The following is a 26918-nucleotide window of genomic DNA, read 5'->3' on the forward strand; positions in this document are numbered from 1 at the left end:
CATTTAATTTCTGGTCTGGCAATTAGCATTTTTCCCCATAAAATGCATGACTTTCTGATGGAGATGATTAACGTGCTTCTGAGCAAGCAGTTTCAAGTAGCTTTATTTTGCAACTGTCAACACCCACGGAAAGCAAGCATTCACTTGACTCAGAATTGTGTGAAACAAAGAGTAATATAAGCCCTTGGTTTTTATACGTAAGCGTTCTGGTGGCTGTAAGAGGTCTAGTTTCAAGTACATATAAAACCTTTAAGTGGTATAAGGGGCTACAGTATGGATTTTCTCAAATCTTATAACAAACATGGGATGCATATAACCCACCCCAACTGTTAGACCAGGACTAAATCCTGCTTATTGGGGGACAGGTTCTACACCTGCACCGTATCTGTATCACAGTACGTTAATCAAGTCAAACAAAAATAGCTAAAGCAATAATTGGTTTATTGAACAAAATACTAAACTTAGAAAGCAAACATAAGATCCGGTTGTTACAAATGAAGCCTAGTGTGAGGCCAGAACCCCAAACAAACAGTCCTAACACTGCCTCAATGTCCAGAGAAAAGAGGTAGGTGAACATCTCCAGGCTGAGAGAAAGGAACAGACAGACAGGACAGAGTTGCAGAGGCCCAGGTAAGCAAACAATCTTTTTACTTCAGGTCTTCTTTCTTCCATACTTGACACGCCATCCTGTGTGCAGTGTGTGAACTGGAGGACAAGATGGTGCGTATACGTGTGTATATGACTGGCCCTGCAGCAGATTCCTAACTAAAACAAATGCTGAGCTAGCATTCGTTACAGGTATGAAACTAGATTGCTGCACCACAAAGGGCTGTCAGCAACCAGGCTAGCTTCTGCCCAAACAACCTGCAAACTGTCACCCTAGTACTGCTGGTTTATGTTGATATGCACACAGAGAGCTCTGAGGGGTGGGTGAACTCCTCTTATGAATCCTCTGGTTACCTGGCAGATAAGAGTTATGCAACCCATTTTCCCTCCTTTCCTGACAGGAGATGGTGACCAGAAGGCTGGCTACCATCTTGAAGAGGAAAATAAAATGGAATAAATAAATAAAAAAACCTGGGACCCCTCCCCCAACCACAACTCCCTCTAGAGCTGTGTATGTCTACACTTCAACACTATTTCGAAATAACTAGCGCTATTTCGAAATAATGTAGTCCTCATCTACATAGCAGGCAGTTATTTCAAAATAGTGTCAAAATACTATCAAACTGGAGGACTTCTCACTCTGATTCCTGTAACCCTCATTGTACAAGGAATAAGGGAAGTTGGAGGAAGCGTGTGCTATTTTGAAATAAGTGCTGTGTAGACGCTCCCTATTTCGAAATAAGATTTGTAATTATCAATTGTTTAACACCCCAGTAAAAGCATCCCGATGATTAAATCGGGGTTTTAAAATATATGCTGTAAATGGCCAGAGACACATTAAAGAGCTCCTTGTGAGCCTCTTTGCGTATCACTTACAAAGTAAAGTTTATGGTTCTCCTATATCACGGGTGGGCAATGATTTCGAAAGGGAGGCCACTTCAGAAATTTTGGAAATGGTTGCGGGTCGACCCGGAATGGGGCAGGGCCTCAAGCAGAAGGGAGAGGGTTGAGAACTACCCTGCTGAGTATGGTGACCTTATTTTCTGAACAAGATGCAGCTAATAAGAACGGTTTAATTTAAATTATGAAACAGGTTAAGCATTTTAACGCATGTTATTTAAAATGAAGTTTGATAAACTAACGTAAAACGTTATATCCAGCACAAAAGATTTAAATGTTTTATTTATGGCAGGGGTGGGGAACCCTTTTTTGGTTGGAGGTCATGGACAAAAAAAAAACCACACAGTTGGGGACCACGAGAGAAGCAAAACACACTCTAAAATCCCCCCAACACTCACGCACGTGGCCACAACTGAGACACCTTACTCCTCTGGTACCACAACCTCATGGGCTGAGGGAAAGAGGAGGTGGGGACTGAGATTCAGGGCTTCCCATAGACCTGATTTACTTTTCTGGGGTTCTAGAGTTAGTGGATTTATGGACCCTCCTCCTTAGACTCAGGGGTAGGGACAAAAATGAGGGGTACAGTGCACGAGACAGGGCTACCAGCAAGTAGGATAGGGCTGGGATGCAGAAACAGGCTGGGAGACAGAAGATTCGGCTGCTACTGCTGCAGCCACACAGTCCAGGGCTGGCCCCGAGGCCCCGTAGGCACAGGCCGTCCCAGAAGCCAGAGGTGCCATTGCCTCTAGGATGGCCTGGGGATACATGGCCAAGGTGCCTCCGAGGCTGGCCCCAGGCCAAGTAACCAAGGCACCATTTAGTAGCCTCAGCGCTGCCGCCTCCTCCAACGGCTGTGCAGGGGGAGGAAAGGAACAGCTGAGCTCCTTTCCCTGCAATGCACGCCCATTAGAGGGCAGGGCCTAGAGTTGCCTCATGGGCCAGATCCAGCCTACTGAGTGGCTTTTGCCCACCCCTGTCCTATATAGTAGATTATCATGGCACCTCAGTTTCACTATCCAAACTGCTGTCCAACATCACAGGTTTAAAACAAAGTCAAATGGATATTAGTGTTTCACTACCAGAACTAAACTTTATTTCCATTTTATTACATTTGTATTTCATGTTGAGTACATTTAACAAGATTTAAGTGAAGAAGATTTACTCTCCACTAAACAAGTTAAGGAGGAATGTAAAACTAGAAAAAAACTGTTTAAACTTTAACGTTGTGAATTCTGGCAACTAAAACAATAAATATTTCTCTATTTTTCTCCTCAGATCTTCTAAGATGGATCTCGTTACAAAAAGATTTAGCATCAGTTCAATAGCCATGCATCTCAGGAAAAAATAGTCATATAAAATCCATTTCTTATGCTAAATACTGGTTACAAATAAATTATTTAGAGTCAACACAAAACTTTCAACTCCTATTTTTAAATACAAACACTGTACTATAATTAAATGGGAATAATTAAAATATATCAATGGCTAAAAATCTAATTATTTAAAGCAAACCCAAACATGCTGTTTGCTTCTGTATGGAAGAATTAGGATATCGTAAGGTTCAAGCACTGTAGTAGATTATATATGACATCACTATCAACCGTTTGGCCCCTAGGATGTCAATTGCCAAACACTTGGTGGCAAGAGTGGAGGATTGACTAGCACCAGATGATTAAAGTTACTGACAATTTTAAAATAAATGACACAGCCTTCTGAAAGTGACATGCGCAGCTTAGGGAATCCCAAATACACTGCAATCTAGATACAATATCAAACAGTCACTTGTGTAATTCATGGTAGACAAAAAGAAACGAGTGCTTTCACAGCATATCCCCAGCTCTTCATTACAAAAATATCAGTTATGGGTAGTCAATAGTTATCAAAATCTTTATTGGTACAGGATGAAAGCAGCTTTTTTTTAAACCATACATCATAAAATTTTCTAATACACATTGTGTGGAGGAGTTAAAGTCTCTATACTATTTAACTGTTATTAATCCTATTTCTGGAGGTAAAATCTTTCCTGACCAAGTATGAACAATATGGGTAACAACAATAAAAGGTAAATCTAGGGTGTGAAAGGTCAGTGTTTACCATCTTACTAAAACTCTAGTTTTTGAAATGATACATCACTGAAGTGTATGATCACATACATTAAGAGTGAAACCTCATTTTATTAAACAAGTGAAACTATTTCGACTGGGCTTAAGTGTTTAATCTGCAAATTCCAGAAACATTACAAGTTCTTTGATGTGGCCCTTTTTGGTGCAACAGTAAGAACAACAAAGTATGGCTTTTCAAGCTCCACCTCCCCCCCAAAAAAGTATTTTTGTATGTCTAGTTAATCTACATTGTTTGAGCTCTTCTAAACGATTTGCCCTGTAACATCACTTGCGAATACGCGCGACCCAGAACCAACTGCAACACCTTTACAATGATCAGTGTCTTAGTTGCTCTTTAGCATGGATAACATTACAGAAACCACTGCTTTTCTAAAAAGGATGGATTCATTTTTCCATAAGAGCCACCCTACAATAAGACAAATATCAGAAAACTTGCTATGGTTTGTCAAACAAAATTGACAGTTTTGTTCTGCAGCAGTAATTCAAGCAATCATCTGCAGAGCGTAAATAAAATCAAGCACAGTCAATTAAAAGTACCTTTCATACCTTCTCCCCCCCCCCATAATTATCCTCTGTGTCATGCCCCCCAGGGGGGGATCTGTGTAAAAGGAGTTTGACTAGCATATTTTATTAAAGTTGTTTAACAAAAAATAGTTAAACATATTTATACAATTTAACATCCAGTTTGATAAAAGGCAAATCAATGAAAAAAATACAAAAAAGTAAAAAAAGTGCACTACCCGGTCCAGTATTTCACTTTAAAGTCATGTCACTTACAATATATGAAAAATAAACCCAGAAGTATAATTACTTTAAAATACACCACTTCCATATTTATCAGTATTTTACACTTATATTCTGTAGTGGAAGAGGATCTCTCTTAAAAACTTTACTCTTAAAATATTGAGGTGCATATGCCAAGTGGACTATACTGCAGCTTGTCTCTTGTCAAGAATTCTTTCAAATTTGGCATTCCATGTACATACCTAAACTGCTAGCAAGGTCTATATGTTTATAGTACCTAAAGAGTCCAACAAGAACGTAATTTTCTTTAATGTAGAATAACTACTACAGATAGCTACAAGGAACAGTGAGGTCAGCAATTCTATGGGTCTTAAGTAGGTACAAGTCCTGATTTAACCTTCAAATGGTACAATGTCACAAGAAACTTTAAGGCCATTTTTATTTGCTGATTAATGGACAAAAGGCAATGATTTTTTTCTTCCAAAATATTTTCTCTAAAGTCTGTGCTCATAAAAATCATGAGAAATTGGAAAGACTTAATTATTGAAACTTTAAATATATTTTACACAATCTTGTTTGTACAAAAATACAAGTTAAATATAAACATAAAGTAATGATAATTTTATGTAAATCCATATTGTGATATTCTGTTTTGTATAAAAGTGTTTCTCTGCTGCGTCTCATTTGTGAAAAGATCAATACCAGATTGAATCACTACTGGCAAAGGGCCCTAAAAAGCACACTTCAGCATTAAACAGATTTTACATTGTAAGTACCATTTCCTAATTTCATCTTTTCTAAAAACTGGTTCAAAAAGAAAGAAAAAAGGCAGTATGTCCATAAACCAACAAATAATTTGGCTATAATGTATCATAAAACACAAACACACAGATCTGTACAATAAACTCATTAGCTATGCAGTACATAATCATTACACAGAGAGACAGGGAATTCAACTTAATGAGGTGCCACTTCTAGTTCACTGTCCTTCAGGCTGGCATTTTTCCTTACTTCGTCAAATGAGTAAGACTTGGTTACCTTTCCATTCTTGAAGACAGTATGAAGGAGATCCTGTAACAGACAATATTGTTTCAGTGAATGAGAAGCAAGATCTCTTTCCAGAAGAGATGCTGAACACACATGTACAGTAGTTAGATGTAAATTTTATATCACCCCACAAACACTTGTGCAAATGCTTAACTTTAAATGTCCACAGCAGTGTTTCTCAACTTTTTTTTTTTAATAAAGTACCCCTTTACAAAAAATAAGTATCCCCAGCACCTACAGTTTTCAGACATACAAACTTTTTTTCTGCCATTGCAACGCATTTGTTTGAACTTAATCATAGCTAGGCGGGTGATGAAATTTTTGGGTGTAAAAAGTATAAAAATAATAAAACACTGTAAAACTTAAAACAAAAATTCAGTTCTCCAAATTTCAATTATGTTGATGTACCCCCCAGACTTCTCTTGAGTACTCCTAAAGGTACTCATACCACTGGTTGAGAAACACTGGTCTACAGGACTACTCATATGAAATGTGACTTACTGATATGTAAAAATGAGCACCCACAAAGTGTTTTCAAGACTGGGGCCTTAGCTGCAAAGAGACTAATTTTTGTATTTCTCTCTGTAACATTAACTCTATTAGACTATTAGAAATATTTCTGCTATTTTATGTATACATACAGTGCTTATAATACAAAGTTGTGCCAGGCCACTGCTGAAAGCCTATAAATTAAGAGTGGGGAAATATGTTCTACTCTCTGCTAGAGCAATGAATAGGAAAGGTTAGCAACTGAGCAACACCTGAGTGTAATTCGGATATTAGCACCCATAGTGCTATCTGACAATCACTTCACTCAGTGTATAGAAAGATCAAAACATTTCCTCACTCTGAAGTGGCAAGTGGAAAAAAAACAAACAAAAAAACCTTTGTTTTCAGCATCTCACAGAAATCTTCTGTGCACACACATCCTTGTATCAAACAGAACAACACCAAGCACAGAAGCTGTAAGTTAGAAGTGTAACAAAAATCCAACTCTCTATCTAGTGTTAATACGAACTAGTGTAGCTGCCATCACAGGGACCTGCAATTTGAGTCAACCAGGCCTAGGAAGCAATGAATACTTGGTATTCAGCTTCCATTTAGTGACATCACTGAATAAGTCACTTCAACACAGCAGGCAGCCAATCTTTCTCCCCCCACCCACGCCCATCCATTGTGCTTGCTAAAAATGGGAAGACCACATTTTGCCTGATTTTGAAGAGAGCAAAAGCCTTGGGATCCTGAATTGTGTTGTGATGAGGCCTACCTCCTATATCTGAAAAACAAAGATTCTTGTGCATGAATACTGCTTTGGAATTTTTCTGTAATCAGGCACTTTATTGGGAGACAGTTAATTGACCCAAATAGGTCAAATAATCCCACAACTTCTCCACTCTCTCCCTGGTGCTCCCTCTTCAAAAAAAACTGCACTGCCATGCACTGTAGTGCCCTGCCAGCCCCCATGTGCTGTGACAATTGACCCCTTTATAAATACCCCTACTATTTGTACACAACTGCCTCTAAGGGTTTTCTTTAGAATGTGCTAGCATCTGTTGTGCTCACCTACAAAAAGCATAACATGTCTAGTAACTCATGTGTCAACTGTTCCCTCAACATTGGGTTAACACTGAATGTGGTCACTGGGCTCAAGTGGCTGCAAAGACAGGAATGGTAACTCCCTCTCAAAGGAAAATTTCTTCTCAGTATGAAATCAAAATACAATAATCTGATGTTTCTTTTCCAACCAAGCACAATTAAGAGAACCTCAGCAGCAGCTGATAGCATACATCTCTCTCATCACTCTGCTCTCCGATTTAGAGCTGCAAGCAAATGTTTCCTTTTCCTCTCTAAGCAAACATGTAAAGCCCCCCCCCCCCCCCCCCATCTCAAATTCAGGAGCCCATTATAACGTCAAGGCAATGCAGAGCTCTCAGTAGTTTCCTCCTGAACTCAACTCTTCTCTTAGCCTATCCAATCTTATCCACTTTTGACTTATGTCCTCTCTTTGCTGCATCCTACATTTGAAACTGCTTCTCTTGACTTATATGCACTAGGTCTTCCTTGTCCTTCAACTCTACCGAGCCTATTGCTACTTAACTACAGCTACCTGTTCTCACTAACACTAAACACCAATTAGGTGCATGTGGACACAACTCAGAGTTCCAACAGGCAGTGGACTTTTAAATTCTCATCAAGTACTACGTATATAAGCGGTGCAATGAAACGACCAGAAACCAGGAGTGTTGGATCTAGTCTCTGATTTGCTCAACACTTTGGGAGGGAAGTAATTCAATTTCTGCTTTCCTCCATCTGAAAAGTAGAGAAATACCAACTGGCAGAAGCATTACAAGGCTAGTTTATAAGTCCTTGTATGGAAATCATTAAGGGTGACATTTTCTTATGTGCTCAGTGCTGGCCTAACTCCCCTCCCTCTGAAGTTAAAGGTAAATTTAATCTCAGATTTTAGTATGAACAGAATTAGACCAATGCCAAGTGCTTTTAAGTAATCCACACTAAACAGCATAATCAATAATGCAATATTAAACACTTAGCAAATCAGGCAGTTCTCAGGTGTTACTTGGCATCTGGCCAATTTCTTTGATTATTTTGGGTCTACAAAGGGTGTGATATGCTGGTAACAGGGGATATGGCTATCTGAAAAACAGCTCTAATGCTCTCTGCTAAGATGGGCCTTCCAATGAGTACATACTTCTTCCTACAGCTGGATCCTGCCTCCTCCCTTCAATGAAGGTAAAAGGCAGGAAGGGAAGAGCAGATACTAGGGTGCTGAAGTGAGAAAATAGTAAAGAGTGGGGAGGTCCAGTAAAACTCCATTGGTCCAGCATCCAATGCTCCGGCACTCCTGATGGTCTGGCACCATCAGGAACCTGAAAGTGCTCTGGCTGCTGGACAATTGGAGCTGCTCTGTGCCCGGCTTCCGATTCAGCCACTGCTGAAACTGATCAGTGGCTGACTCCAGGAAGCCCGGGGCAGAGCAGCTGGGGTGCTGCCGGGTTGGTCTCGCAGCACTGAAGGGCGGCGCTACCGGACCAACCCGGCAGCACCCTAGCTGCTCTGCCCCTGGCTTCCCAGATTCAGCTGCAGCTTAAATAGACCAGCAGCAGCTGAATCGGGGATGCCTGGGGCAGAGCTGGACTATTGGAAAGGGGGGCTATGAGGGGTCTGGGGTGGCATCCCCCCACCTCACCCCAGACCCCTCATAGCCCCCTCTTCCAATAGTCCGGCATATCTGATAATCCGGCACCCCCTGGGTCCTAAAGGTGCCAGATTATCAGAAGTTTACTGTACATGGGATTCTTGGCACACAGACCAAAGTGCTTCCATGCTAGAGAGAATGCTGGCAAGCCAGTGCAGGTGTATAATGCCTCACTGGGGATGGGATCATTTTTAAAATGGTAAGATAAGAGTCCTTGGCTATGTCTACACTGGCAGCTTCTTGAGCAAGAAATCTTTTGCGGAAGCGTTCTTATGCAAAAACTCTTCCACAAGAGAGCGTCTCCACTGACATGTGCTTTTGCGCAAGAGCATCCATGCCAGCGTAGATGCTCTCTTGCGCAAGAAAGCTATGATGGCCATTTTAACGATAGGGCTTTCTTGCACAAGAAAATCATGTTGCCTGTCTACGCTGGCCTCTTGCGCAAGAACAGTTGCCGGAAAGGGCTTATTTCTGAGCAGGAGCGTCAGAGTTCTGGAGCAAGAAACCCTGATTTCATACATTAGAACATCAGTTTACTTTCACAAGAACACGTGGCCAGTGTAGACAGGCAGCAAGTTTTTGCACAAGAGCGGCCGCTTTTGCGCAAGATCGCGTCAGTGTAGACACCACCCTTATATAGAGAGGCTGAAAACCATCCTCTCCTCCCAAACCCTTTTGCCCCCAAAACATCTAGTAGGAGTATGCTAATAATCAGTGTTGCAGATTTCCTCAGTGAATTGATCTGAAATCATCCTAATGGTAAAACTGGTCACTGACAGCACAGGGACATCTTGAAGATAACACATTGGATTTATGTTGAGGAGAGGGGAGGAAATCAGTGAATAAGATATACTGACAGATATTCTGTGGCCTACAGAGCAGAATCAAGGAATTACTCAAAAGTTTATGGCACAGTTAAAGTTTTGAGTATAAGTTTTTAGAGGACTTTAAAGCAGTTTTGAAGGCTATGCTCAGTGGTACAATATGTAATGCCACACAGTAAATAGGGCATCATAGACAGAAGCTAAAAAAGGTCTGAGAACAGGACAAGAACAGCAGCTTGGCTTATATGACTATACCAGAAAAAAATATTTTTGAAAAAGGAAATATAATGAGAATACGCTCTCCGAAGGTTCTTTACCAGAAATTGGATTTTTAAAAATCAATTAAAAAAAGACTTCGACTGACAAAATACATTTAAATATTAAACTTGCTGAAGGAGTATTATGCAAGTTGCATTGTAAGAGCATTCTACACTTCAACATACTGTTCAATTCTTGAAAAAGACAAAATTCCCCTTTCCTATCCTCCAATCCCAAACGAAAATACTAGAGCGCAAAACTAAGTAACCAGAGTGCTATTTATACTAAATTTGCTACAGATGGAGCTTTTGGGATTATTTAGTTGAGAATATTAGCTGAACAAAAACACTGAAAACAAATTTCAAAATCAATCTTACTAAACAACGAGAAGTCCTATGGCACCTTATAGACTAATAGATTTATTGTGGCATAAACTTTAGTGGGCAGAGACCCACTTCGTTAGATGCACGCAGTGGAAATTCCAGAGGCAGGTATAAATACATAGGCATATGAAAAGAGTACCCATCAAGTGTAAGGCTAGAGATAACGAGGTCAATTCAGCCAGGGAGGAAGAAGCCCACTTCTAGCAGCTGATATGAAGGTGTGAACACCAAGAGAGGAGAAACTGCTTTTGTAGTTGGCTAGCCATTCACAGTCTTTGTTTAATCCTAAAATGATAGTGTCCAATTTGCAAATGAATTGTAGCTCTGCAGTTTCTATTTGAAGTCTGTTTTTGAAGTTTTTTGTTGCAGGATGGCTACTTTTATATCTGCTACTGTGTATCCAGGATGATTGAAGTATTCTCCTACAGGTTTTTGTATGTTACCATTCCTGAAATCTAATGTGTGTCCATTTAGTCTTTTACATAGGGACTGTCCAGTTTGGTCGATGTAAATGGCAGAGGGGCATTGCTGGCACATGATGGTATATATTACTTTGGTAGATGGGCAGGTGAATGAGCCTGTGATGGTGTGGATGATGTAGCTAGGTCCTGTGATGGTGTCGTTGGTGTAGATGTGGGCAAAGTTGGCACTGAGGTGTGTTGTAGGGATTGGTTCCTGAGTTAAGAATTACTGTGGTGTGGTGTATAGTTGCTGGTGATAATTTGCTTCAGGTTGGCAGGCTGTCTGTGGGCAAGGACTGGTCTGCTGCAAAAAAAATCAATCATAATGATCTACGCCACTTTTACTCAGCTTAGGTTAGCATTGGGAATTATTTCATCTACTTTTGGTGAAGCGATATCAGAATACATACATGACCATATTCTTCAAGATCCCCTTTGCCTTCTTCTAATGTAACAAAATCTCCACTGGGAGTCCTATGTAAAGAGAGTCGACCCTTCTTTGACCTTTTGTTAGGATCTGCTACTGGATCCTTAAAGACATTCACCTGGAAATCAAAGCGAGATGTTTGTATAAGAGGAGATATTTAAATGAATGCTTGTGCACATCACGTAGATGGTGCTAACATATGGTTGAAATGTGAAGCAATACAAATAGAATTGAATTTCAAAGATACAGAAGGGTAGCCATGTTAGTTTGTAACTGAAAAAACAAACAACAAATAGTTCTACAGCACCTTAGAGACTAACTGTGATGGGGGAGCACTGCCCCGCACTGAAGCTAAGGGAGTTCACCTGGCCCCGGGGGTGGCGCGGACCCTGCCCCCGCAGCCCTGCTGGGCATGCTCAAGAGCGAGGCCTGAGATAAAAGCTGGGGGGAAGCCAGCAGTCAGGGGAGGTAGCCAAAGGGGTAGGAGCACAGGGAAGAGATCCTGGGCTGCCCCAGCCGTCCCCGAAGCCAGGCCGACCAGCATCGCCGCCTCAGGAGCTAGGCCCATGGACACGACCGCCTAGGAGCCACAACTCTAACCACCGGCCCCGGGACGGAGCCTCAGTCGGGGAAGAGGTAGGAAGCAGCCCAGAGCAGAGGAAGGACCTACAGGAGGCCAGTGTGTTCTGGCAGGCATCCTCACTGACCAGGCAGTGGACACTTTCACTGCCAACAGGGCCCTGGGATGGGACTCAGTGGAGTGGGAGGGCCTGGGTCTCCCTACGTCCCCAAAAACCCCCGTAACCCGGCCTCCAGGACTGGGGAACAGGCTGAACTTTATGGACCAGGCTGGAGGGCCGTATTTCTCCTGAGGGAGGGGCATGAAACTTTGGTGGACCGTCCAAAAGGGTTGTGTGTTCCCAGAACCAAGGTGAATCTGCTCCAGGACGTGAGCCTACCCCGTCACACTAACAAAAAATGTAAATGGTATCATGAGCTTTCGTGGGCACAGCCCATTTACATTTTTGATAGTTCTGCAGCACCTTAGACTATTGGTTGTTTTTTCAAAGATACAAACACCATACTTAAGGACTGACTGGTGACTAGTCAATCAGACACCACATGAAACAAGATGTAACAAATGAGATAGCTGTGGAGACAAAAAAAGTAAACGGTACTCTGCCAGTATTGCATCTTAAAACACCTGTCTGGATCCCTACATGCAGGATACCCTCTAACAGCTAGGGACAGAAGATGCTGAAGCTTGCAGGCAAAGCTGGGAGCCCCCACTGCCAATCCAAGGCAGCTGGAGGAGCAGGAGCAGCACTGAGGGCTGTATTGCTTTTCTGTAAGCTGCGGGTACTGTTTTCACATCCTGCCCCCAGGGCCAGGGACTGGTAGGTGGTTTTCCGGCATGCTCCCGAACTGAGAGGGGGACACGCCTGCCTGGAAAGAAGCTGCGTAGGTGCCTCTGGAACTTAACTCAGAACGTAAACTGTTTGAGCCAGAGCTGCATTTTGTTCAGGATTACAAACATTTCAGAGTTATGGACAACCTCTATCCCAGAGGAGTCTAACTTGAAGGTTCTACAGTAGTTCCTATGTGATCAAATGAATGAAAAAACTCAGAGGACATACCCCAAGGCCATTGGTCACCACATAACTGCATTTGAAGGAACAATTCAAGAGATCCCTAGTTAATTTCTGCAGCAGAGCTCCACCAGATCCAAAGGAAACATTTTCAATACTCCATTTATTCTTCTTCATTCCCTCCACAATCTGATAAGAAAAGAAACATTCATAAAGGAATGCATTTTAAACTCTGGTTGATAAGTGCCTTTTTCCTTAATCTTTTATTGCACATTTTGAGAAGATGCTCTCTTACAAACAGTCAAGTCAGCTAGCATGCAGGTACAAGAGATATGTAAAATATTGTCATTATCTGGCATGCTGTTTGAATTTGAATTGAGACTTTAGTCGGAGATAATTATAAAATGTTACTGATGGAGAACGGTTATCTGCACTGTAACATGCAGTATTAAACATTGACCCCCGCCCCCAAGACAAGAGTTACACTGTAATGCAACACTCAGCCACCAAGCCCTAAAGCATATTATTTCTTCGCCTAAACTAAATCCTTCATAGTGGCACTCAAGAGCCTTCCAACAGCTGTCAGAATTGTGGGCTAACTTCAGATTTCAAAGAACCTCAAGGTGTAGGATGTATTCTGAAACAAAGTAATAATTTCACCCATGAGAGGGGCTTTGCCTGTCTGAGCAGAACTGCAATATAGCAGTTCTTCCTAAAGATATGCAGCCTAGAATTAGTTGTATTAGAGCAGGGGTTGGCAACCTATGGCTCACGAGCCAAATATGGCTCATTAGGGAGCCAGATTTGGTACCTGAAGCTCAAGCCCAGTCCCCCTGCAGCAGGCAGCCCACGCTGGCTCTACAGCAGGCCTGGGCAAAACACCCTCCATTGGCTGGATCAGGCCCACAGAGGCAGCAGGGAGCCCCCAGGCAGACTCCCATGCTTGTCCTGCCCCTGCATGCCCTTACAGAAAAGCTGCTGTGGGGCCATTTCCCCCCCCCCCACACACACACACACACTGTGTACTGGCAGGGAAAGGGGGAGTAGTGTCTTATGGCTGCTCCTGCCCGCAACACAATCCCACTGGCTGGTTCTGGCCAATGGAAGCTGTTTCAAGAGCAGGCACTGTGGGAAGCAGCCTCCCATCCCCAGGCTTAGTCATGGAGCACATGGTCAGGCAGCCTGCGCTGGGAGGCTCCTGTCAGAGAAACAGGCTGAGCTGAAAGTCCCAGTGTCCCAATCAGATTGTCTGACACCCCAGGCTCACTCCCAGCCCTCTTTCCCAATCATTCCTATCCCACATAACCCCCCCTCCTGAACCTATACCCCTCCCAGATACTGCACCACAATCTCCTGCCCTAGGTCACAATCCAAACCCCTGGCCAGATACCCACCAGCACCCTGCTCCAGACATCTACTCCCACGTTGCTCTTGCACCCTACCTCCCACCCAGATTCTGCACCCTCATGAGCATTCTGATATGGTTCTTTGTTGACTTATTCTGAATTTTGTTGTAGTTTGGCTCTTCGGTTTGATAGGTTGCCGATCCCCATATTAGAGATTACTAGCATGGTATTTAAGTGGTAGAGCATTTGTTTTATCCTCTTCTTCAGCCAAAATTCTTAAGCAATTCTTACTTGACATATTCAACTGTTTTGCCAACTTTTTCTAAGAGTTATCAGGAAAAAAATTTACTGCAATCCCATCCACAGGCAATTTAGACTTACCATTAATATATCTTCTCATAACACAAGAATCCTCTCGTTCAGAGTCATGATTGATGTATAAGCCCTACCCCAATGGCCAGAGAAGCTGACTGGTCAAAAACCTGTTTTCCTGAAGTGCTCCCCCTGTATGATCTTGGAAAGCACGTTATAACCCAAGTCAAGAACTTCCAGTGCTTGGACCTCTAATTACTACTAACAAAAGAGTGAAAGTTCCAAGTTAGAGGATTCTTCTGTTATGAAAGCACAGTTTAAACATTTAAATTAAATTACAATTATTTACCTCACACAGATAATTCCTAGGCTGAAGTCATGACTGATGAAGTGACAACTAGGCTATTCAGAGAAAGGGAAGGGAAAGAGCTAAAAGAAAAGAGATTAGGGGACAATATACAGTGTTGCTGTGGCCATGTCTGCCTCAGGATATTAGAGAAGGCAAGTGAGGTAATATGTTATTAGACTTTGTTGATGAGAGAGATGAGCTTTTCGACTTACACTGAGGTCTTCTTCTGGTCTGAGAAATATGGTGCAAGTGTCAAAGCAAAATACAAGGTGGAACAGATTGTTTACCATTACTTAACACATTTTAAGGGATCACTGAAGTGGCCAGTTAACAATGCTCTAGACATTGGGGGAGGAAGGGAAAGTAGCTGGGGAAGGTGTTTAATGAGTTATAGGCTTTTGAATGGTCCCTTGAAATATGTTAATTGCTTATGCTAAACAACTTTGTTTTTAACTGTGACACTCTGAGCATGTTTCCCAGATCTGAAGAAGTTAGTGTAAGCTTGTCTCTCACCAACTTGGTTCAATAAAATATATTGTCTATAATTATGGGAGAAAAGCAGACAAAGATCTGGCACTCCAAAGCAGCAAGATCTTCAGCAGCATTTTCAGGATATCCACTATGTCCAACTTTCCTCAGATGTGTTGGATACCCTTAACCTATGACATACAAGCCTGAGGGTAGTGATGTCGAGCTTCTACAGCACTGCAGCCTCTTTGAAAAACAGCTCTAACAGGATGAGCAGACAATACAACAAGGGAACACACTGTTCAGAAGTAATGTTCAGATAATGGAAGTCTCAGGCCTAGTCTACACTATGATGTTAGGTTGCTGCAATGCAGCCCATGTTGATCGAGTTGTGCATGTGTCTTCACTTAATCAGGATACTTCTGACACAAGCAGCGTGTTGCACCAACTTACCACCACCTCCTCGAGTGGCATAGAGCCAACGGTCATCTGCTTAGGTTGATGTAGGGTAGTCACCAACCCTTCCCCCACCCCCAATGCGGCAGGAAGGCAACACGGAGAAGGGAAGAGAAGACAAAGTGCATGCTCCTCCCCTACCCACAACAGTGTGTGCTTTCTTGTCTTCCTTTCCTTCCCTGTGCTCCATGGAGGCAGGGGAGGGAAGCAGAGGTGTTGTTAAGATGGTGGCACAGGATCCAGAGCAGCTGGATTTTTTTTTTTTTTTTTTTTTTAAAAAGAAGCTCACATGTAATTCATCCAGAGCTACCCACAGATACTGCCCTAGAGATCCTTGTCCCTGGAGACCCCAGGTATCAGGCAAGCTGTCCCCTGTCCAGATCCCATCCAGAACTCTGCCCCGGCTCCTCGCCAGACACACATGGGACTGGATGCCAGGGGAGTGAGGTGTCTCAGTTGGGGCCACATCAGTGAGATTTGGAGGGGTTTTTTTTTTGGGCTCATCTCACTTGTGTGGTCCCTGGCTGATTTTTCTGTGGGTCAGTGGCCCCCTGACAGAAAACAGGTTCTCTCCCCCCCCCCCCCGCCCCCCGCATAAATAGAGACAATGCTGAAATGTTTTGTGTTGGAAATAATTTTTTATTTTAAAAATCAAACCCTCATCTGGCTGCAGCTTCATAGCACTCCTGCACGAACCCCAACCCTGAGCCCACCATACACCTGAATCCCCTGCTGAGACCATCACATCTCCAAACTCCTGCACCCCCCACATCTCCAGTCTTGATCCACAACACTCCAACATCACCCACACCCCACAAACCTGTGCCCTGAGCCCATCATATTCCCTACATCCCTATTCTAAGCCCCTCATACAACCCATCCCAAGCTCTTGCAGCCCCACATCCACAAACCTGAAGCTTGCTCAGCACCCCAACCCTCCACCTGACCCCAAACTCTCCAACCTGGAGCCCCCTCCAGCCAGCATGCCCTTATCCACCTTCTCCTGCATCCAAATCCCCTCCCAGAGCTTGCACCTCTCACCCCTTTCCACACACAAATCCCTCAATCCCACCCTGGAGATGCACACCCTGTCTCAACCCAGTGAGAGTGAGAAGGGCTGGGGAGAGGAATGGAGAGGGCAGGGCCTCAAGGAAGGGTTTGGTTCTTGGGATTGGGGTGAGGTAGATGTAGGCTTGCCCTGACATTTAAAAAGTGATCTTGGGTGTAAAAAGGTTGGAGACCACTGGGGTAGACACTATGTTACTTGCATCAACCATTACTGGTTCCAGCTGCTGGCATAGGCAGAAAATATTTGATCTCCAGGGCCTGGTGTGGGGGGAGAAGAGACTGTGCAGGCACAGCTCAGAACCAGCCATGGAAACATGAACGTCTGTGAGCAAATTGCTCTGGGGAGGTAGGGGAAGGGCTACAATGATGAGCAGTCGCGTCACATGGAAGCCCAGGAGCTGCAGCAGGCATACTGGAAGACCCACAATGGATCTGTTTTTATCCTCAGCAGAGACTCCACCCACACCAGCACTATGGATACCCCCCAAGGAGCCCAATTTATCGCCAGTTCCACCAACTGAACACAGGCAAGCCCAATGCAGGGGAATGAACCATGTGTAATTTAAAAATTATAGGGATCCCCTTTCTCAAAAAACAATCTTTTGATTTCTCATTTACTCATACTAGAAGAGGTAGCGATTGGTATAGCCAAGAAAGGACGTAGCCATTCTTTCAGTCCACTCTAGCCTCATTTAGCACGGGCACTATAATTGACAAGTGTTTCCTCTCCTTCCTTCCCCTCCCCATTTTTGCTTTAAACATGTGTGCGCGCGTGCATGTACATACACCCACCTACCCCTTTTTGGGTCAGGGGCTGCTGACCCACAGAAAAATTAATCAGGGCAACACACAAATGATAAGGAAGAGGAAGAAAAAGGCTTGCCTGGATCCAGCCCCTGGGGGATCCCACACTAATGATCCAGCCCTCCCTCCCCTGCCACTCCGGTGCAGGGCTGGAGTACACAAAATCTACTAGCTTCCACCCAGGCTCTGGTGTGTGAGGAGGGGAATTTCAGAAGTGTCTTTCTGCTTCTCAGTCAGGGAGGCACATTGGTGAGGTGTTCTCTCTCCCTTTTGCTTCACACTTCTGTGACATCCCCCTCACCCCCCTCCCAACTGATTTTTATATGGGTCAGTGGCCCCCAACCCAAAAAAGGATCCCCATCCTTGAGCTAAAACCACCGCCACCTGGAAAAAACAGTGCCAGTATTCAGTGTCATTGCTTTATGACACTAGAACCGTGCAACCAAACTGTTCCTACCTCATTTCCCCTTCCTCTGCTGGGCCATGCTGACTAGGGATATACAATCCTGTTTAATTAGTTAACCTGTTAAACATTAAATGGGGTGGGCAGGGGATGCTCCAGCCTGTGCCGGCTAGGAGCCAGCAGCCCTAGGTGGGGCTCTTCACCAGCTCTTCACCTGTGACTGGGTGGGCTACTCCGTAAGTACTTATTAACAGTTATCCGTTAACATCCCTAATACTGACCATGGCTGGTGCTGAGCTGTGCACAATCACAAGCAGAAGTGAGAATGTCGTGCTAACAACTTTTGGGGAGCAAGTTCAGTATCTTAAGTTTCACTTTCCTTAATGAATGCACTAACAATAGTACCTCTGTTTATTTTATTTGCAGCTGTTGCCATTGTGGCCTTCAGGTTCTCCTCCTCCACAGCCGCAGAATGCCTGAGTCAGATAAGGAGGAGAAAGAAGAGGTCTCAGGATGACACACTCCAGGAGATCCTGTAAGCCAGTGCAGCACTGAACAATGAGCACAGGGCCTGGAAGATCAACACTGCCTGCCACATGGAGACGGCTACACTGGCGAAAGATGTAGAAAATGGACAGGAATGTGCAACAGGACATACTGGGACTTATCAGGAAGCAAACAGAGGTGCTGAAGACTCAGGTGGACCAGCTGGTTCAACAACTCCATGCTCACCTCCCTCTGCAAATTCAATACTGAGACCTCCCCATTACCCCACTCAACATTCCACGTGGTGTCAGGGCTCACTGAAGTACTCCTACCACTCCACCCGGGGGCACAGAAGACAATCATACATATTGGACTGTTAAACCCCCACACAGTGTATGTGCAGTTGGAATGGACACGACAGTTCTCTTCCCGTAATAAATTAAGAACAGAACTTAACAACATTTCAAACTTAGTAATTGCCTGTTTTTTGTACAGATTGTTACCGAATGAAGTTCTATTTTTTTAAGAACATAATTAATTGTTAAGACTTTTTTTTTTTTCTCCACGGCAGTTTCAACTTCCAGTGACTGCCAGGAGTTCAATCCACAGCAGCTGGGAGCTGGTGTCCCCCCCCGCTGCACTCAGTGAACAGTGGTGAGACCTCAACTGAGCTCCCAATTTTGCCATGGATATTTTTAAGTAAAAATCATGGACAGGTCATGGCATCTGAATTTCTCTTAGCTGCACAGCTCTGTGTTGAATTCTTCTGATAGTTTTACACCTGGCTATTGAAAAAAAATTCAGCAGACTGCCACTCCACCTGCACCTCAGCAAAGACTTTCTCTCCTTGCTTCATAGATATTATATAGAACACAAGAGGCAGTTATAATCATTGGGATATTTTTCTCACTAAAGTCCAACCTTGTGAGTAAGCACCACCAGCAATCCTTCAAAGGAACACAGGTACAGTACATTCAATTGACATTCTACACCTGCTGAGCTGGTAGCTGAAGCATATGTTGCTCTTCATGTGTCTGGCTTTACAAGCCATAAGAGCAAGGGGATGCTGGGTTCCCAAAGATCATTGTTAGGATTTAAAATGGTGCCAATGGTAATCTGCCAGTGGGGGAAAGAAAACCCTCACTTGCAGCTTTTTGAAGAGTCCTCTGTTCTTAAAGATGTAGGCATCGTGCATCCTCCTTTACCAGCCCACACTGATATCGTTAAAGCATCCTCAGTGATTCACCAATGCCTACATCACATAGAAAAGTAGCCCTTTCCTTTGATGTACTCTGTGGCAAGGTGGTCTCATGTCAAAATAGGAATGTGTGTATCATCTAACACTGGAAATGGATGACAGGAGAGGGATCACAATGATTCCCTGTTGTGTTCCCTCCCTCTGGGGCATCTGGTATTGCCCGCTGTCGGCAGACAGAATACTGAACTAGACGGATCGCTGGTCTGACCCAGTATGGCCATTCTTATGTTCACTGCAATTTGGGAATCTCACTGCTGCAAATCCATCTACTATGCCCTGCACGTTGCCAACAATCAGAGTCTTGCATAGCAGAAGGCAATTAATGACCATGCACATATTGTGTGACAACAGCCCCCTCCCCCCCCCATAATGGATTTCCTGACTCAAAATGGATTTGACTGTCCTGCACACTCACCACTTGCTTTTCCACTGTCCTTACAGCTCTCATTTTGGTGCTACTGTGCTGGAAGGCTAAGGCGAGCTTAGCACACAGATCCAGGTACGTTGCCTTGTGCATCTGAAAATTCGAATGTCATGGCTCGTCATCCCAAACCTGCATGAGGAGATCATCCCACCAGTCACTGTTAAGTTTCTCTGGCCTGGCCTAGAACAAGTGCTCCGGCACCTGCCGCTGCTCCACGAATGCCACCAACTCCCTTGAAATGTTTTTCACTGTCTGCTCTCCAAAGCAGCATCACGTCTATTCTTTGGGCTCTGCTAATACTGGAGGATCACGCGCCCCATGTTTGCACCATTCAGGACAACAGTGCAGAGCTGTGCGAGCTACATTTTTCTATTAGATATGGCCAAAAGCAAGGATGACTCTGGATTTGTGGGATTTTGAAAATGAGGCACAAAAAATTATGACAGATGATATTATGGGATGGAGAATGCATTATGGGCAGTTGACCTCATGTTCCTAGTTATCCCTGCCCAACTTGTTTTAGCTCCATTGTGCATTGCCAAAAGTTCCTAAAAGACTGTGTGCTAGAAGGTGGTGAGTTGCACTGCAAGATGCCTATCCATGATGCACCATATTCTGCATTTACACAAGTGTGCCTGGTGACCATGCACACCACTTCACAAGGAGCCAAGCATGCACACACACACACACACACACACACACACACACACACACACACACGACGTACTAACTATCTCAGCTGTTTACCAACATCATTTGAGTCCATATAAGTTTGTTGTATAGACATGGCAACAGTTGAGAAGGGAACCATCCACATAGAAAAGTATTTGAGTTTATCCACAGTCTAGACTTAAACATATCTTGTAAGAGTAAAACCTAAAGCCACGACAGGAAAGCCAACAGGTATCAGTATAGGAAAAGGCAGCATAAATGGCATAGTGCCTGAGACAACTTCAAGGTTATGCTGCAGACTTCTTCCCATCAGATTTTTAGGGGCAACCTCTCTAACATACACATCTCTAAAGCATTTCCAGTAGACAGATTCCTCAAACCAACAAGGAGGAAGGAACATCAGATGTCCCTGTAGTACTTCCATTGAATGAAATCCGAGGCATCATGAACATTTCTCTTCTAAACATCTACAAATCTTACTGATTTTAACAAATTTTTATCCTCCGGCACAAAGGACTACGAAGTAGTGTTCAAATCAGAGTCCCCAAGAAAGGAGTATGAACAGAGGGGAATCTCCTTCCTTGTGGGATTAGTGGCTTTCCTAGAAGAGGAGCCTGAGAAGTACGGCTGGATCTGAATAAGTGTCAGGAATAACTGAAGGAGACAAGGAGGAAGAGATGTTCAGCAGACTCTTCTGGGGATGCAAAATCCCATTTAACCAGTTAAATCAGGGGTGGCCAACCGTGGCTCTCAAGCAGCATGTGGCTCTTTGATTAAAGAAATGCTGCTCTTGCTGGGTCTGAGCCATGCACCCAGAATGCTCATGGCCAGCTGGCTGCTCTGTGCACATGCCCCAGCGTCTGAGAGGGACAAGTGCGTGGTGGCTGCTCTGGGACCTGGTTTATACGCCTCAAAAAATGAGGAGTACAGGTTCTTTCGAAAAAGCCTGCCATTTTCAACAGAACTGTCTAGACTGCAGTTTTACTTTCAAAATGGCACTTGCTCGAAAGAGCACCTTTACGTGATTATGCAAATGAAGCACAGGATATTTAAATCCCTGCTTCATTTGCAATTTCGAAGTGTCTAATTTGCATTTCTTTCGAAAGAGGGATGTAGTCTAGACACAGCCTTACTGTCCATGGCATCCCTGGATGGCAAGCCTGCTCATGCTGCGGACACACTCCGATTACCTCAGCTATAAGCAAAAATCTTTGGGTGAAAAACTGGCTTTTGACAATCCACTCTATCTTGAGGAACCTCCACTGTTCAGAATGGCCTTGCATGCATGCATGTGCAAAAAAAGCTCTGATTCTATCACTGATTCTCTTCTGCTGAGTTCCACATTTGGTGCATGCAGAGAAGAGGAGGAGGGGGAAGGAATTACTTCCATCAAAAACCTCAAGGTTTGCAGCCTCTCTGCAGAGCAATGACACGGAGGAGTTTCTCATTGTGGAGGAGGCAGCAAGACAAAGGTCACATTGTACTTTCCAGTTCATACAGAGGGACCAATTCAGGTGTCAGTTTGACTAGCTATGGGTTCTCAAACTCCATTGCACTATGACCCCGTTCTGACAGCAAAAATTACATGATGCTTGGGGACGTGTGGCCGGGGGGGAAGGGGAAGAGGCGCCACACAGGCCTGATCCTGATCCCTTCCACTTTGGGGTGGGTTGAAGACAAAGCCTAAGCCCCTGTGCCTTTGAGGGGGGGCCAAAGCCAAAAGGCTTCAGCACCAGGTGGGCCGGACTATAACTGGAGCTGCATTATCCAGGTTTTTGGCTCTAAGCATGGAGCTTGAGCTTTGCCTTAAGCCCCAGCAAGTCGAATGCCAGCAGTGGCAACCCCATTAAAACAAGGTCACAAATCACTTGGGGTCCCACAGTTTGAGAGCTGCTGAGCTAATAATTTCTATTGTAGGTGCGGATAATCCATCAGTCATGATCCCAAACTAGAGGATTCTCTAGTATGAGAATTTAAAGATGGCTAGAAATTGAATGTTCAAAGATCATCTCCAGAAGGTCTAGTAGATTTTGCAGTTAGCAGATTGGAATGATTTAAAAGTAAAAATGTCAAAATAAAAAGCCAAAAAAAAAAGTTCCTTACCTGGGCTAGCAGTACTCCCTATTAAAACAGAATTTTAAAGAACAGTTTACACTTTCTGCTGTTTCTTTCTATTTCAGTTTCATCTAGTTTGGACAGTGAACTAGACTGAACAGTTCATTTCACATTCCAGGTTTTCATGTCATACCTATTACCATAGTACCTGGCACATGACAGTTACACTGGAGATTCCAACACTGATATTGAATTAAAAATTAAAACAAACTTTCAAGGAGTTTAAAAGAAAAAAAAGTCAACCTAAGTGTTTATTTACAGATAAAAGTAATGGAAAACCATTTAAAATGTTTTATTCAGCATGAAACCTACATTTTGTTTTTACATATTTTGCATATAATCTCAGCACTGATATCTTCTACATCAGCATGGGCGGTCTGGTCTTATTAGAACAACAGGAGTAACAATGCCTTTTGTAGTAAGTAAAAACTTCTTTTATGCCAAGTGGTTATGGCTGTTTTCAGAGGTAATGCTGTTCTGCTAAAAGGCTTTTGGAAGGTGGGTGGGGTGGGAGAAATTAGTGCATATATTTTTATATCCTACTTTTTCAGAATCTAAATGGGAAAGTAATTTAATACAGACTTACCCCTTTTGCCCATTTCTTCTCACATCAGGTATTACAAATAGCTTTTCCTGTCCTATTTATACCTGGCAGCACAAAACTATATCCATACCCTGAAAAACCAAGGTCCCTTCCCTTTCCCCATACATAAAGGCTGTGTCTACACTGGCACCCTTTTGCGTAAAAGGGATGCTAATGAGACACTTCGGAATTGCAAATGCAGCAGGGGATTTAAATATCCCCCATGGCATTTGCATGAACATGGCTGCCGCTCCCCCCCTGCTCGGGGTTTTGCCGGAGAAAAGCGCCAGTCTAGCTGGGATCTTGCAGAAAATAAGCCCTTTTCCGGAAGATCCCTTATTCCTACTTGAAAGGAATAAAAGTTCCTACTTGAAAGTAGGAATAAGGGATGTTCCGGAAAAGGGCTTATTTTCCCGCAAGATCCCATCTAGACTGGCACTTTTCTCCGGCAAAACCCCGAGCCGGAAAAAAGCGGCAGCCATGTTCATACAAATGCCGCGGGGGATATTTAAATCCCCCGTGGCATTTGCAATTCCGAAGTGTCTCAGCATCTCTTTTACACAAAAGGGTACCAGTGTAGACACAGCCATATACATGAAAGACTACTCATGATTTTGTGATGGAATAATATGACACTAATTGTTGCCTGCGAGAATTTTATCAGGTTCAGGAAAAGTCTTATCAGAAGCTCACGTGCCTTTCCTCTGGAAAGGCTCTGAATTTAGTAGGCCAAATTCACTGCTAGTATAGCTCCATCAGAAGACAATGGAGTCAAAACAGCTCAATATATTTCTAACTCACAGCTGAATTCTGTTTGAAGAGTTGTTTTAAAAAAAATGGTGTGTCTCCAAGAACAGATACTGGAAAAAAAATGAGTTTACTAATCAGATAATGTTACCAAGTGTTCAACAGTTGTGTAGTAAAGCAAGACTATCCAGATTCAATTATTTCATGCTTGCAGTTGTTAACACAGATGTGCATTATATATCAAGATCAACATAATCAAATCACTGTTTCTAATCAAACCAACCAAGAAAACCAGACTTGCTTTTCAGGGCTGTCATAGCACGAGTTTGCTAAATGTTTTTCATTGCACAGCAATCTTCCTACCAACAACTGCAATACTTGATATCCCAACTGCAGCATGACTCATCACTAGCGGCCCCTGAGGATCTGGTAGTGACACGTCAACACGTTTGTATCTTTGTTGTTTGGGTTCATGGATCTCATATTATACATGCAAATAGTTAATTAAACTGAATAGACAGAGGATGACTTCTACCAGCTTAGAACTGTTTACACCAACTTCTGAGGTCTAGTTTCCCTAGTCCTTCATTCACAAGAATATAACATAAGAACGGCCATACTGGGTCAGACCAAAGGTCCATCTAGCCCAGTAGCCTGTCTGCCGACAGCGGCCAACAGCAGGTGCCCCAGAGGGGTGGACCAAAGACAATGATCAAGCGATTTGTCTCGTGCCATCCATCTGCAGCCTCTGACAAACAGGGGCCAGGGACACCATTTCTATCCCCTGGCTAATAGCCTTTTATGGACCTAACCTTCATGAAATTATCTAGCTTCTCTTTAAACTCTGTTATAGTCCTAGTCTTCACAGCCTCCTCTGGCAAGGAGTTCCACAGGTTGACTATGCGCTGTGTGAAGAATAACTTTCTTTTATTAGTTTTAAACCTGCTACAAAGATACAAAGCTGCTCATATCAGATGAACAGGGGCTCCTGTGGGTACTTCCAATATCTAAGAGGTTTCACTGAACTGAGTATTTCCTAATTAATTACTTTGTATCACTACATCAGTATGTATCTAAGGTGAAGACTGCACAATACTGTATTTATTTTCAAAGCAAAAAGGCATCCTGTGGTGGCCTGACTCTTAACATCAAGTAACTGATGGAAGTGCAGAAATACGAATAGCCAATCCTGCTCCGCAGTTGCTTCCACCAGAGTTTCCAGTGGATAATAAAAGCTTTGGCTTCTACCTTGTCAAAAGTACTTTTTACTTTTATCAGTAAGAAGTTATGTATTCATTTATCATAACATTAGGCACCACCAGTTAAATGCAGTGTAATTTTATATAAAAACATGGACAACTCAATTGTTTTCATTAAACTGGTTTTTCAAGACACCTCCCCCACCATATAGTATACTCATGGTTTGTAGACACTTTTGCATTTGTTCTCAAAAGTATCTTTCAAAACACAAAAGTATACCTTGAAAGTTTGAATGCAGTAGTCTTACTTAAGAGTTACAATTATTACTATCACCACAGCACAAGTCAAGACTGGCAGACTACAGACATATAGATCTCTTCACAGAGCTTAATCTTAGTTTCAACCTGGGAAGGATTAAACTAAACAATTAGGTGATGTGGGAGAGAAAGTTACAACAGTGAAATTATGAAATATATTTTAGGTTATGTATTTCTTTAAATTCCCCATGTGATTTTAATAAATTGTATATATTTGGGTTTGTAGGCAATGTCCAGAATGAAGGCCAGGAATGGGCCAATAAAGAAACATTAACACCTGATTTGTTAACAGACTCCAGATTAAAGGACGCAGCTAATTTCATCTGACATATTAACCAAATCCATACCTCTTGCAGCGTGTTGATATCCACGCCATCCCCCTGAATAACTCTGATATAAGGGGGCAACACCTTGTAGCCTTTTGCATTTTCTACAGCAGGGAACTTCCTTCCTAAAATGTCCAGGACCTGTGGAAAACAAAATAGAAGCAATCTGGTTTTTATTTCTCCCACTCTAGCAAAGTTTGACACCAAATCCGTTAAACTTTATTGAATTCATTTTTGTTAGCATTTTGAGAACATGCTGTGATGCAGAAAGATTCAAAGCAAAGCCATGTTGCATTCTCAATACTGCAGGCACTGTGTAGGATAGCTCTGAAAAAAAAAACGGCTTAAGAAATAATATAGTCTGTATAGTCACATGGCTAAAGAGAACTAATCACACAAACACCAGTCATCATGCTTATTTACAAATTAGCTGCTAGATTCTCCTCACTAGATCAGCCCTGAATATTATTTAATCTTCTTCTCCCCCCTACCCCATCCTCCACTTTTTTAAAAAACCCACAATGCAAACAGTGGATGGGCCCTTCATATTCCTTGGATTTCTTACCACCCTATGCCTCGTGGAATAAGGATTGCAATTTGGAGTCTCAGTTTAAAAGAGCAATACTCAATATTTAGATCTTGACTGACTGTTTTCCTGGTTCTGAGAAAGAGGTGAAGCAAAGTTCCTATGGTGATGTGACACTTACCGCAGAGAAAGTTTAAAAAAAAAAGTGATCAGGCAGATGAAATTTGTATTTTTCAAGTAGATAGTTTTTATAAATCTCAATGCATTAGCTAACAATACCGTTCCATTAGAGTAAGTTATCTACATGTGAGTGTGTGTTCTAAATAGTTTTATCATTTTTGGGTGTCACTACAGTTCTGTCTGATGAAGTGGCTGATAAAAAGCACGTGTATCTGGTTTAATGCAAGTTTCACAGTGTTTGGAGCTTTTTTGTACTTGTAGCATGTATAATTCTTTGCTTCAACGTTAAGCAATTG

General features: G+C 43.0%; 1 protein-coding gene across 3 annotated transcripts in view; it reads right to left on the minus strand.

The window, feature by feature from the left end:
* Nucleotides 1-3377: 3377 nt before the first annotated feature.
* Nucleotides 3378-26918, minus strand: part of NAMPT (nicotinamide phosphoribosyltransferase) — a 49409-nt gene continuing 25868 nt past the window's right edge. Inside the window, exons 8-12 of one of the 3 annotated variants that reach the window (XM_075926987.1) lie at nucleotides 25938-26057; nucleotides 22732-22749; nucleotides 12631-12771; nucleotides 10977-11111; nucleotides 3378-5447 (exon numbers count right to left, since the gene is read on the minus strand). In XM_075926987.1, the coding sequence (XP_075783102.1) occupies nucleotides 5334-5447; nucleotides 10977-11111; nucleotides 12631-12771; nucleotides 22732-22749; nucleotides 25938-26057 (528 nt within the window). In that variant the 3' untranslated portion in view covers nucleotides 3378-5333. Of the gene's footprint in view, nucleotides 5448-10976; nucleotides 11112-12630; nucleotides 12772-18193; nucleotides 18265-22731; nucleotides 22750-25937; nucleotides 26058-26918 lie in introns of those variants that run through there. The other 2 variants (XM_075926996.1, XM_075927002.1) reach the window with 2 other exon arrangements.

This window comes from Pelodiscus sinensis, chromosome 1 (assembly GCF_049634645.1).
Source record: "Pelodiscus sinensis isolate JC-2024 chromosome 1, ASM4963464v1, whole genome shotgun sequence".
Lineage (NCBI taxonomy): Eukaryota > Metazoa > Chordata > Testudines > Trionychidae > Pelodiscus > Pelodiscus sinensis.